Here is a 13,334-nt window from a genome sequence, read left to right on the forward strand (position 1 = left end):
AGAACAAAAATAAATGAATCCAAAATACTGTAAGGACGCTATGAGCTATGCTGTGACTGAGTGGAGAGAATCTGTGGAGTAGGTACTATTATAAAAAGAAATGTTTGTTCAGAAGTTCCTTTACCCTAATTCGAACACTAAATTCTAACCTTTCATGCTCTTGGTAGTCTCCAAAATGTGATCGCCCTGTCCCAAGGCAACAAAATGCATTTGATGTATGCTATTTCCTCAACTGTTTTTAAGGTTTAAACTCAATTGTAAAGATTTTCCTGAACAGTCTTGCAATTCTTCTGACATCACATGAGGCTTACATAGATGCTGAAATTAATATCTGCAACTCAAAACACCTCCACAAACAGGAGAATAATTCTGAATCTTTGTAATATTTTGATCCTTTAATATCCAGAAATTTCTGTTTCACCATACTGATGTCTAATTTGAAAAGCTCCATTGAAAACGTTACAGTAAACCTCTGGAAACAGAAGTGAAACACTGAAAAAGAAGAAACTCACAAAAATAGACTTTGCCAACTTTAACCTCATCGCTGCTTGAGAGTTTCCGCTGCTGTGCTGGACAGCAATATAAACGGGTGTGGTCATGACTAGCTCAGCTCGTCATAAGCACACGAGCACTGTGCTGCATGACGAGCTGAGCTCGTCATGAGCATGGAAGGGGTTAATACGTGCTTCCGGTGTTTTGGCAGCCTGTGCCTATGGAAAAAAGTTCCAGTCATATCTATATGCTCCATGGGTATAATTAGAATTCACACAAGGAAAAAACGCTTTTCTTGCTTTGGTTTAGATAATGGTGGATTTAAGTATTGTTTGGTAGGTGCAGTGACATAAAAGGTGTGAGGGTGTAGTCCAAGCAGAGAATGATATATAAAGGGCATGTTGTGGGTAGTGTTGCAGCTAAAAGTGCCATGTTCTGTCAAGGACCTGCCTCCTTGGTAAACACATGTGAATTGGGATGAACAGAATTAAAGGAAATTGAGATTTTTGTATGGCACATATTAGGGGAGGCAGTCAGGGGGTTTGCACCTGATAATCCCATGTTATTTATGAAAGCATATCCATATGCAATTGACAAAAGAAATAAAAACACATTTTCATGTGTGATAAAAACAACACATGCCCTGCATAATGCGTAGTACAAAAACCTTTTGTTTAGATGACATTCATTTGTCACATCTTAAGTGATGTTGGGACTTAGGTTTTGCATAGAAGATCCTTGTTCAGCCACAGGTACATTTAGTGTCCTCCTTCATTTAACCAAATAACTTCCATGAGCTCAATGATCGTGTGGATGCTGGGAATCCACTGCCACATCCAATATCTATGTAAATTGATATGCTACTCTTCAGTTGTGCACACACTTCCGAATCAATTATCATCAAAACAGGGTAAACGAAAATCCTAAATTGCTGTAGAAACTCAATACACATAGCGACCGAATAAAGGTCAATGTTTTTAGGAACCTCAAACACCAGTCCAGGAAAAAGCTTATCCTAACAATGAATTTAAGAGTCAATCATCTAGATGTAACTGAGACTATTGAAATCTGGGAGAAGCCTAGAGGAGGATTAACAAACAGAGTTAAGTAGTAGTGAAACAATGAGGGGAAAAAAGGAAACTAAATATAAAAGACTGCTGGTGTGGAATCCAAATTGTGGGCTCGTCTCTAATGAAGAATTGATCTTTTGTTTTTTATATTGTTTGCTACAATTCCCAGGTAATCAGCAAAGTAAATGAGATTCAGCTAATGAGCATTGCTCATCTATACATTTATTTATTTTCTGCTTTCAGACAGATGGACAAACTTGCCAGTGTTTATATTACCATGTAATCGTGGACATGTTTACATATGAGTAATTCCATCTGGGAGCAGACATCACCACGCAGATCTTTGCTTGTGAGATGACAGAACCTTACACGTTCTAGTCTGATTATTTATATTTGGGCAGACTCCGAATGTCAGCTATGATACCAGGCCATTACCTTTTGCAGTAAAGATCTTTAAAGAGCACATCCTACCATTAGAATCCTAGCAGCTTTGTCGGAGTTTTAGTACCTTCAAACTCCAGTCTTAGGTATTCCGTCACCTAGGAGTTTTTTAATCTGGTGAAGAAATGAATTGGTGTGGTGGCTGTATACTCGAGAGATAATGGGATTCCTAGAGACTCGGGAAGAGATTGATATATGTTTACATTTTAACGAATTCATAAGATACCTAGAAGACACACGTTCAGGTCCAAGTTCAGGTCCAGATCACCGAGAGCACTATAATAAATCCTGGCCAAAATTTTAACCTATCCTGTGGTGGTTAATGGTGGACCATTACTTCTAGCCTGAGTATCCAATCAAAAGCGAAAGCACGAAGGCTCATGTTGAAAATATGAGATCTTTCGGCTATTTTGAATTGGGGAGCGACAATGTGAAGAAAATCAGCGTTGTATAAAAATAAATGTTCACTAGGAATACTCATAATTAGTTTATGAATTTAAATAATAACATTTCGAGAAATTTACCAGATGTATTAAACAGTTGAAATGCTCTTCTGTGTGTACAGCAAAACCACTGTAACACTACAAACCAGGACAGCTGTAACAAAGCAAAAAGGTGCTTTCAAAAATGATCTGCTCTGTAGCATCCTGGACATGGAGATTTTGTGGCAACAACAAATGGTCAAATATTACTTCAGGTGCAGTATATAGCACATATAGTGAACATTTGTATCAATGTTAAGCACCATTGAATTAAGATTATTCAAACGGTATCCAATGAAGTGTCAAGACTCTCTCTTCCACCATTTAGTCCTGTCCGTTGGTACAACACATGAGCCCACAGTTTCAACATCACACAACGTATGGAACACGCTGGCGTACTCTGCTAGAAATGAAAAACCCGCCCTTAAGTCATTTGAACAACCCTTTTGGGACCCAATGCCTACCTGGCATCTGCTTCACTGTAATATTCTCTTGCTACTATGTCTTCAAACAGTTCGCCTCCAGTGACTCTGTTTAGAAAAAAACACAATGCATCAGAAGGAATAAAAAAAAACCAAAAAACAGAAAATGGGAAAGAAAAATACATCTATTACAAAATAACAGTATCAAGTCAATCTTAAAGAAAACAAGCATTTACAATGCAATGGTCTCGGCATTATTAAAGGTAGAGCTATTGGCATTGCTCATGATTTTTTTTTTTTTAAACATAACTAAATGGCATTGTCATTTACATTGCCAATAGCTTAATAGCTTGTGTGTTTGAAATTATGTTGCCTATTGCAACAAATGTAACTATTGTAATCAAAAAGCCGATTGTCTTTTCAAAAAGTATTTCACTAAAGTAACTCATTCTGAAAAAGTATATTTTGATACCTTGTTGGTTCTTCAAATTAAACAACGATATATTTTGATACAAAACAATTGGCCTAGAGTTCAGTTCTTGAGTGTGTGAGACCATTTGCTGACTGAGTGTGTACAACAAATGCTTTACACTGTCCTCCGATACTGCCTTACTGCTTGACCAAGCTACTACTTTAGAGAGTAAGGTTATATCTAACTTTAGCCTCTGCCAATCCTCTGGGGACTGTGGACTCTAATAACTTATTGAACTGGGGGTCTTGCAAACAAAGTGCCAACAAGTGTTGGCACTTTGTTTGCGAGACCCCCATTTCAATAAGTTATGGGTATTGTAAAGATTGGGGAATAGAACTGTGGCAGGTCGTTAAATTATCCCTTTGACCCTACCATTCTCTTAGTGTTTTGTTGAGGACTGTGGACTCTATAAACACTGTACCTTACTCTGGTCCAGTATATATAGAGCCACTTTCTTACAATACCTCAAAAGGCATCCTCTAAACTCCTTAAGTCCTGCATCAAAAATGTACCTTGACTTGAAACTTCAGACTCATGCCTCTCCTTTTGTCACCCCTTTCAAATGACTCCCTCCTTGAAGGCCATCCTCTGCATGCCTCCTTTGAGTACACTTATCTTTAAGACATATGCATGTGTCCCTTTCTGTTATTGTTTGTCTGCCAATTGTCCATGACTCATATCAAGGATCACAATTTCTGAATCGTCAATAGCCATGCCCATACCACCTAACTCTCCTTCAGTCCATCTAATAATCCTGCTACCTTCTGCATGATTCACATATCCCCCACTAATGATCACACCTATCTCTTATTAATTTACCACAAACTGGAGGAAATGCATGGAGTGGTTTCCTTGAGAGCACAAGACTAATTCTAACAACCAAAAATAACCAATAACCACTGAATTAACCACTAACCCTGTGTTTACGAGCAGTTTAATGCTTGTGCTTTAACACTTTATCAGACGTAGTGAGCACTTTTTGAATAAAATTACTTGACACTTTGGTATAAGTGAGATTTATGAATGAAAGGTAACATAACATACCAAACATTTATACCGACCAGGCTTACAGAGGTTTTTAAAGTAAAACACTTGCATATTACCACCACTACCTTCTTGTATTTTTTGTACTTGCATATTCTAGTTTATTTTTGGGTCAGCTAGTGAAGTGACATGCGTGACACATATGTGCTACCCTGGGGACTACTAAGTTTGGTGACAAGATGTGAGCAGGCCGTTATGCTCCCAGCCAGGCACAACTTCAATAAAAGGAATTGCCAATTGTCTTGGAAGTATCGCATTTTTGAGTCTCTAGTACGGACAGGGGAAAGTTTCTGATTCTAATTCACTCCCAAACTCCTGCACGACACACAAATAATGAATGTGTAGCACAGACACTGCTGTTTGTGTCAAACAAGTACTCGGAGTCAAATTTCTACAAAACAGAACAGCTGTCTGAGGTGTATTGGACCTATTATTTTACAGGACGGGAAGCTCAACCAGAGCAGATAGGAACCCCGGCTTCTTTTTTTTTCTTACAAGTGTCATGCGTGTGCAGGGTCTACCCGCCACTTACACTATGCGGTACCACACTGGGCCCGGTCCCCATGACTGGATAACCAGACAACTAACTCTCACTACTGTTCTAAGTCTTGTCATAAAATGTTGGTGCTTTTTCCTTTTCTTTTGAGAAACGCAGGTTCAAGCCCCAGAGGATTCCAACAAATATGTATCTACCACTGGTTGTAATTTCCAATTCATTCCAATTTGTATTCTGTATTAGCAGCGTGGAGTATCGTCCTAAAGAATGGCTTCACATCTCAGACAGTGTACTTGATATGATGGGGACCTCTAATATCGGATCAACTAACCCCTGCCTTTTTGTCTTCTCCATACAGGGGACAGGAATAAAATGCGTAGGATCCCCAAAAGGTAGTTTTAACTATTTCTTTTCCTCTGCAGTCTATCTATTCATACAACCACATCTATCCCTACAGTTTCCCCAATACCTAAAGTTCGCAATAACACTTGTGGAGTCAGTGTGAAGAGAACCCCTGTGACAAAGCAGCCACGGGTAGGGGGATCTTCCGACCTTTAAATTGAAAGGGCCAACAGACCGACATTCTGTCGCCTTGACAGTCGAGACCAGGTGTACTCGTTATTAGGAAGTCGTGGTCCCTCGTCATGGCATTAATATACCCCTCCATGCCAGCAATAGCGTGCATGGGTACTCATCGCTGCTCGCAGTCAGGGCAGGCTGCGCAGGGAGCCACAGAAGGATGCAGGGGCCTAAACGAAGCAGCTGCCCACTAAGTGCTGGGCAGCCGTAGGGACTGCGCCTGGCACCAGCGTGCCTTCTGAGCCTCCTTCGTGGGCTCCCCAAATGACACAGATGCCCCCGAAGATGCTGGAGCCTCGTGGGCTTCAAAGAAATAACTGGGGCCTCAGGAGCCTCGTGGCTCTGAACAACAAATGCCCCCTTTGAGCCTCGTGGGCTCTCAAAGCAATGCTGCCACCACTGGGGGAGCGGCCCGCTGCCAGCTGGGGCCGCTCTACCACCAGGAATGCCCGGGATCGTCGGAGCCTTGTGGGCTCTGATATACAAACACAAAATGCCCCTGAGCCTCTCGTGGGCTCGGACCAATAATGCTGCCCAGACGTTGGAGCCTCTTGTGGGCTCTGGAGGACTCAGAATACACAAATGTCCCCAAGAGCCTCAGGGCTCTAAATAACAAAATAATGCCCCCTTCGGTGGAGTCCCGCTCGGGGGACTCAGTGAACAATGGCCCCAAAATCAGGAGGAGCCTCGTGGGAACCTCGCAGGCTCTCAGTACCAAATGCCCCCAGTGCTGCCAAACGGAGCCCCACTCACCGGGACTCCGGCTGCCGGTCTTCTGTTGGTGCCGCCTCTGGCCTTCGCGCCGCGTTGTGGAGCCCCCCCTTCACAGGGGCTCCTCTTCCAGTGCGGCCGGCTGGGCTGGCTTCTGTTGGCGGGGGGCGGGGCTCTCTCCCTCGGGAGAGCCTCGCTGGGACGGGACGCCGGCTCCTTTCCAGCAGCGCTTGATGAACCAACAGGAATCCCACATGGCAAAAGAGGGGCTGGTCAACCACCCACTTTACGTCACCCGCCACTAGATGTCCTCGAATAGGATGCCTGTATTCGCCATTTGACTGACGTCATAGCCACGCCTACCACGGAGCGGAGAATCGTCGTGCACGAACGCGGTTGCAGCAGCAGTCTGGGCAGTCAATTACATTGTTGCTGGTTACTTTAAACACAGCAAGTCAGAACCTGAGTAATAAAAACTACACTGAGTAAACCCCTGAACAAGCGCTCGCCATTTTTTAAGCTAAGCCCCGATCTTTTCAGACTGGGGGCGTGGTTTTTTTTGAGTGACGGACGGCGTCACGGTGAGAAAGAACGCAAAAAACACGCCCCGAATCCGAAAAAGACGGGGCTTAAAGGGAGTGACGCCCTTCTCCTCCAATGGCTGGCCAGCATTTATGAGGCCAGCCAATGGAGAAGAGGGGCGGGTTCAAGCCCCCTAACTAAAAAATATAAAATCTTCGGACCGAACTGCGCAAGCGCAGCCTACGGTCCTCGACCTAAAAATGGCATATAGAAAATACACAAAATGGGAAGAGATGTGCTTTTACAACACAAATCTACAGCCAGCAGTTCGTGCATGTAGCGCAGTGCAATTCTATTTCAATTGCCTTTAGATAACACTTACCACCACTAATGTGTCATAAACGTGCTTTACAACAACCAGTATACTGTTCTGTAACCCACAGATAGTGGTTAAATCCAGTGGGTAATTGGTTATTGGGTATAGTCTTCTGCACTCAGAAAAAGCAGTCCATGTATTTACTTCGATTTCTATTGTTGTAAATTAATTTAAGATGACATCGTTATTAGGGACTTGGAGGCATCGTACATATGATTGGTAGGATGAAGAGATGGGGTATTAATGGGTTTAAGGAAAAGAAAGGTTGTGATCTATGGATTGAGGTGTTGGCAGGTATAGGTCCTGGAAAACAAAGGCAAAGGGGCAGGTGACGGGGCAGGATGAGCACAAGAAGAGTGATTTATACAAAGGATAGCAGCTAATGAGAAGGTTCATTGGATAGTCGAAAAGGAGAGAGGGCATTCGGTAGTTGTAAAGCAAGGTCAATTGTCCATGCAGGGCTTTAGAAACATAACAGGATGAGTTTCCTGAAATTGCATGTAATCTTAAGAAAGCTTAATATAATGCCATTATTTCCTGCGAGACATTTTTATTATGTGCTTTTGGTGAGCATTTGAAAGAGGGCAACAGTCTGTCCACTGATATTGTTGATTTTGTTCCGTCTCAAAGGACTTTGTCAAACTGGATTCAACTTCTGCCAAGTGGATAGAGCGACCATGCTTCATCTCGTGTTCCCTCGATTTATGAAGATGGCACCCTGGACTATGGATGTATTCCATAGCATCAATGCCAGGTCCGGACTGGGAACAGTAACCAGACCTGGCAGATTGCTGCTCGCACGGCCCTGGGAGGGAGGGTGGGGGATGTTGCTTGCTAACAAGAAGCACCGCTCACGCTTTTGTTACAGGGGTCTGATTTTGCAAAACCGACCTCCACAGGCACAAAACCGGCCCCCACCCCTCCAGCCCACCATGGAAATGCCTGGTGCGGGCTACGGCCAGCCCGGCCATGATCAATGCAGTTGAAGGGATTAAGATGTGACACAGATTGAGAGATTATGCTTCCCAGCCTTGCTGTCCACGGTGCAAGAATGATAAGGAAAGGTACCAGCACAGCCTAATGAGTTGACAGACCAGGAGTGTAACATGTAAGAGGGGCAGATATTACAGCCCAACCGCAGAGCCAAACAGAGTGACAAAGATACCAGTCAATATATGCGATGATCACAGAAGGGAACAGTCCAACCTATGGGTGTACTTTGAAACACAGATGGTCCGAAAAAGGTAATTCCAGCCTATAGACTAAAATGTACATAGAAAGAGAATAATTACAGCACAACCTATGCAACATAATGTATAGCTTATATACCAATCCTGCATGTGGATATAATCTAGAAAACATATCTAAACACAGAAAGCATCTCTGAACATGGGGTAATGAGATATAGAGGCAAATAATGCAGTCCAGCCTATATGCATAAGGTGCATGAAAAGGGCAGGGGAGGGAGGGACTAGACTACAAACTGACAAAATTGTATTCGTATTAATTAGACGCGGTTATGGACTGCTTGGTTGCTCTCCACTATAGCTTTAGTTGGCAGGGTGGGTTAGATGGGGCAGCAGGGATGTTTTACAGAGAAGCAGTGGACAGGTAGTTCTTGTATGTTAAGAATACTTCTATTCACACTGTATCTTTGTGCAGGTGTGGGCTGGTTTTTCTAGCATTCAGAATTGCTCAAAGGAGTACTAAATTGACCAGCACCAATTTATAGGAGCCTGGCACTCAAAGTTGAGAAACAAAATATGCTGAATGGGACAAAGCGTGTGGACAGAAATGAGTGCTGAGTGTAACTGGGAAGATTCATCTTACTGCTTAATGTCCAAAAGCAAACCTTGAAAATCTAGCACTACAGCAAGGAAAATCATTCCAATATCCTCCATTACCAGATGTTAAATGATCGACTAGCTAAGCCCTACATAGAACTGGTAGGATACTATCTCACAGGCCTACAAACTCATTGTAGAATGAGAAGAAATGCCTCATGAACAACTTGGGGCTATTCACAAATATGATCTAAGTCATACCTAGAGGATATACAACTGGTGAAACACAAGGAGTTATAATGGTGGTGTGATTAGATAAAGCATGAAGTGGGTGGGCTTTGTATGCATGTATTTTCCAAATAAGGTGAAAGGTTCTAGTTCTAAAGTTCAGGAAAGGATGTCTGCTTAGTGGTACACTGAGGATTTGGGATAGAATTTTCAAGGGATGGACTCACTAAGCATTCACATGCATTACTTGACCAATAGGTGAAAGAGGAACTGGTTCTCCACTTGGGCTGGCAACAACTTTGAGGCCTGGCTCGGGGTGAAAGCGAACAGGTAGGGTGCTTTGGGGTAGTGGGGGTGATAGTTTGGGGTCAGTGAGTGCTTGGAACTCACCATGCATTTCTTGCTAAGCCTGTTGAACAGAGGCTCTAGTTCTCCCTGACGGTAAGCTCAAGGGAAGGCTTGTTGGTCATGGCTGTTGCTCGTGGTGCGGTCTTTGAGTGCCACTAAGGCACCCTTGCTCTAGAAGTTGTATAGTAACTTCTCGATACAAGATTGTGCTTGGGAATGGAAGGTTTGAACTCAGTAACTGAAAACTGAGGTCTGCTGCGGATTTCTTTCTGGATCAACCCACAGGAATATTTCCATCTCACGTCTTTCAATTGGCTTTATACTCTCATCTCTTGGGATTCATGAACGACTACACGTGTACTGTCATTCTTTAGCTCATCTGTACTTAATATACACAAAGCAATATTTGTATTTGAACCGCTTTGCATTGTAGAAGCTATTTTTGATTTACTATTGTTCACGCTGAAGTGCAAGCTTAAAATCTATTATGCTTGAAAATTTAATTGGCTTGGAGTACTCTCGCAACTCTATATATGTTGGCCTTACCATGACTGCCAAGAAGTATTTTCTGTTAGAATAAACCATGGGGTGTGGCTCAAAGTGCTATAAATCCTTAACCACTTTACTTTGGAATCTGGCAACCAGAGTTCTAGTCCCATTACCCCACCTTACAAAAGTGTGTAAACTTGTATATAATCAATCGATATTCCTGAACCCCATCATCCTATCTTTAATAGCAATGGAGTGCCTGGAATCAGGATCCCCTTAATAAAAGTGCTATATCTGAATTGGGCATTTGCACATAAACATGCCTTTCCATGTAAGCCCAACAAAGAAAAGACTGATGAAGCATGGATTCATTATATGCATTTATTTTTCTACGAATCGTTTGGTAAAGCAAAATGGCTGTGTGGAATTAATGTAGGAAATATGGAGAGGTAGGTGGCAGGGGCACGTGTTTCTGGAAGTGGCTGGTAAAGAATGCTACATGATATGAAAATGTTTTGAGGTGAAGCAATGTCCGATTAGTAATTGGATTCATTTGTTCCTACTATTTGCATCTATCTTTGGGCTCTGGAGTACCGTACTAGTCGCTGAGAATTGTTTCAATGTCACATAAGGGAAAGCAAGCGAAATACAACCACAATTTACAATTACAAACATTGTGGATGTGTCACTGGCAGAGTAATAGTGTTTAAGGGTTTATGACTTACTCAAAATAAAGCACAGGTCAAAAGGTGCCCCAAAGATCATGACTTACCTTTATTGCAGAATTGAACACATTTTTGCCAGCCTTAATCAAATCTCAGTACCCCCGTTCTGAAAGCAGTGCCAGCTGGGTACAGAAGGAGGGGTGATAGAGCATGGCACTGCAGCCCAGTCGCAAAATGGATTTATGGTATGCCCTATGCCCTAAAGGGTTGCAGTTACTGGTTCTTCAAAATCCCACAGGACGGAGAATCAAACATTAATATTTTCAGCTCACTGTTCCGTTACTATGGAGGAAAGTGCCTTTGCTGTTTAGTTGTCAAGACTAGACTCCTGCAGCACACATTTAATTCCAATGCGTCTCCAATGCTCGAGAATTACCGTGCAGTCATGTGTTATACAAAGCATGTATGAGTATTTGATAGTAGCAGTGTCTAATAGTGAAACCTTACAGTGGTGGGGAGTAAATACTCATGAATTTAACTGAGTGAGATTGCAGAGTGAATGATTTTGAAGCTTTCCAAAGGGGAAGCCCGGTCTCTCAAAAGATTTGAAATACAGAACCAACTGGTGCATCTTGCAGCTCAATTTACATACAAATGGCCTACAAATCAAAAGGCACAGGAATTAATGAATCCAATAATTTTGTGGTGTGCCATGCATCCTTACCCACCCCATAATAACTAAAAGCAAAACGGTCACAAGACCATGACATTTTCTGCACATTTTCCATACAAACTGGCTAAATAAGTATATGTTTAACAGGTGGTTAAAATATCCTGTTTAAAAAAAAAATGCTACATGGCCTACCATTTCCAAAATATATACAGAACCTTACTTCACTTCATTTTTGCATTCTAGCCCTCACAAGTGTATATTTTGTCCTACCCTACAGTCACTGGTATTATGCACCTAAGGAGGACCAAATTATGCAGCAGGGTTGACTACATTTTGTGGCAAAAAAAGCACATTTGCATCATAATGTGGCACACTGTGGCAATGTTGAAACAAACTGAAAAAGCATTATTCAGTGGCAATAAAGGCATACAATATAAACATCACATAGTAGAACAAACCCTTTATAACATCGATAGCAGTTTCAGTTAAAGGCGAAAAAGTGTCTAGGCAGGGCCTTCCCCTTTCTATGTCCATCATTGCTACTACATGACAGCTGGTGAGAGCCAGGTGGAGAAGCTTCACACAGTTTTCACACTTTGAACCCATGTTTTGGGTAATGCTGCTTGGAACCAGCATAAACACTACCTGCTAGAAGAGCCATCACCCTGCGCAAAGGCTGTGTCTGCACCACAGCCAGAAAACAACCTTCAAACTAATTCAAGAACATTAGACAGTTGACCAACATATTCAGTCATAAAAAGCAGTATAGAATTGGCACCAAAACCACTCCACTTTCGTACAGTTTTATGAAGCCTCCATAACCAAGGAAAGGAGTGCACCACAGAGTACTCAAAGAGCTACCGTGAGACCAGAGCTGGTTTCTACATGCCAGGCTGTCTCCCAGAGGTGAGGCGAGAGTGCACAGACAGCTGAGTGTACTAGGCAGCAGCGGAGTGTCCGCTTCCCTCTCTGAGCAGGCTTCAAGTTACTAGGCAGTGTGTCTGGCCCTGCAGGAGGAGAGGCTCTGCTTGTCCCCAGCATGTGGAACACACAAAAAAAGACTAATATTGGGAATGCAACTGGGACAGGAAAAGACGTGAAGTGTCACCCAGGCCTGTATGTGGGTGATGTGGAGAACTGCATACAGAACACTTACAACTCAAGATCGCTGTGTGCACGCCAACATATCTGCAGTGATTCTGAGGGGATTTGTGCGGTTGCTGTTCACCATGCAATGTGGCCGCTTTGCTGTAGAACAAAGCCTACCCCCATACAGCTGACAAGGCCAATCAGATAGATTGCATCAATAATACATGGTCATTAATAGAGCAGTAGTGACAGCATATCAAGATTGATCAATATACAGGGCACGCCTCCACACAAGCCATTAAGAAAGCAAGTGCTGTCTAATACATTGGAACCAAAACTGGTAACAGGACTTCTGCACTCAGGGGGGTTAGCCTTTTAAATATACCACTGTAATACGTACATGTTGTCAAACACCAGCTATCCAGTTACTAAAACTCCAGATATTTCATCATTAGCTATAATAGTTTGGATAAATAGATGTAATTCAGATCAACATGTTCATGAAATCACCATTTTTGTGTCCCAACGGGACAGTTCGATATTAGGTGGTATGTTCCAGCCAGAAACTTCAGTTTATCTTTTCATCAACCCTACTGTCACACAGTCAGATTCTACGTTTCATGTCCATTTATTATGATCATGAAATATCTGGCCACAGATGGTAGTGATTTTCACAACCATTGTGTCAGGCAAGGGCAGCTGTACCAGGAATTGCCACAATAAATGAAGTATGGGGACAATTGAGCAGTGCCACTAAACTGTAGGGATAGCCACAACTATGTTGAACAGTAGTATATAAAGGATAGGTCACTGCTACCAGAGATACTAAAGGAATGCAAAAATGCTGACAATATGTGAAAGGAATGACACCGTAATGTCAATGATGGACAGATTACGGTCAAGAATGTGCATGAAATGCCAAGGATGGGACACTAATATGCAACATAAAAT

General features: G+C 42.5%; 1 protein-coding gene across 17 annotated transcripts in view; it reads right to left on the reverse strand.

Annotated features, from left to right (window-relative positions):
• Nucleotides 1–13,334, reverse strand: part of CAMK2D (calcium/calmodulin dependent protein kinase II delta) — an 805,387-nt gene that overhangs the window by 323,916 nt on the left and 468,137 nt on the right. For all 17 annotated transcript variants that reach the window (XM_078676756.1, XM_078676751.1, XM_078676753.1 and 14 more), the window contains exon 5: nt 2,950–3,015. In XM_078676756.1, coding sequence (XP_078532882.1) covers nt 2,950–3,015 — 66 coding nt within the window. The remainder of the gene's footprint in view (nt 1–2,949; nt 3,016–13,334) is intronic.

This window comes from Lissotriton helveticus, chromosome 2_1 (genome assembly GCF_964261635.1).
Source record: "Lissotriton helveticus chromosome 2_1, aLisHel1.1, whole genome shotgun sequence".
NCBI lineage: Eukaryota > Metazoa > Chordata > Amphibia > Caudata > Salamandridae > Lissotriton > Lissotriton helveticus.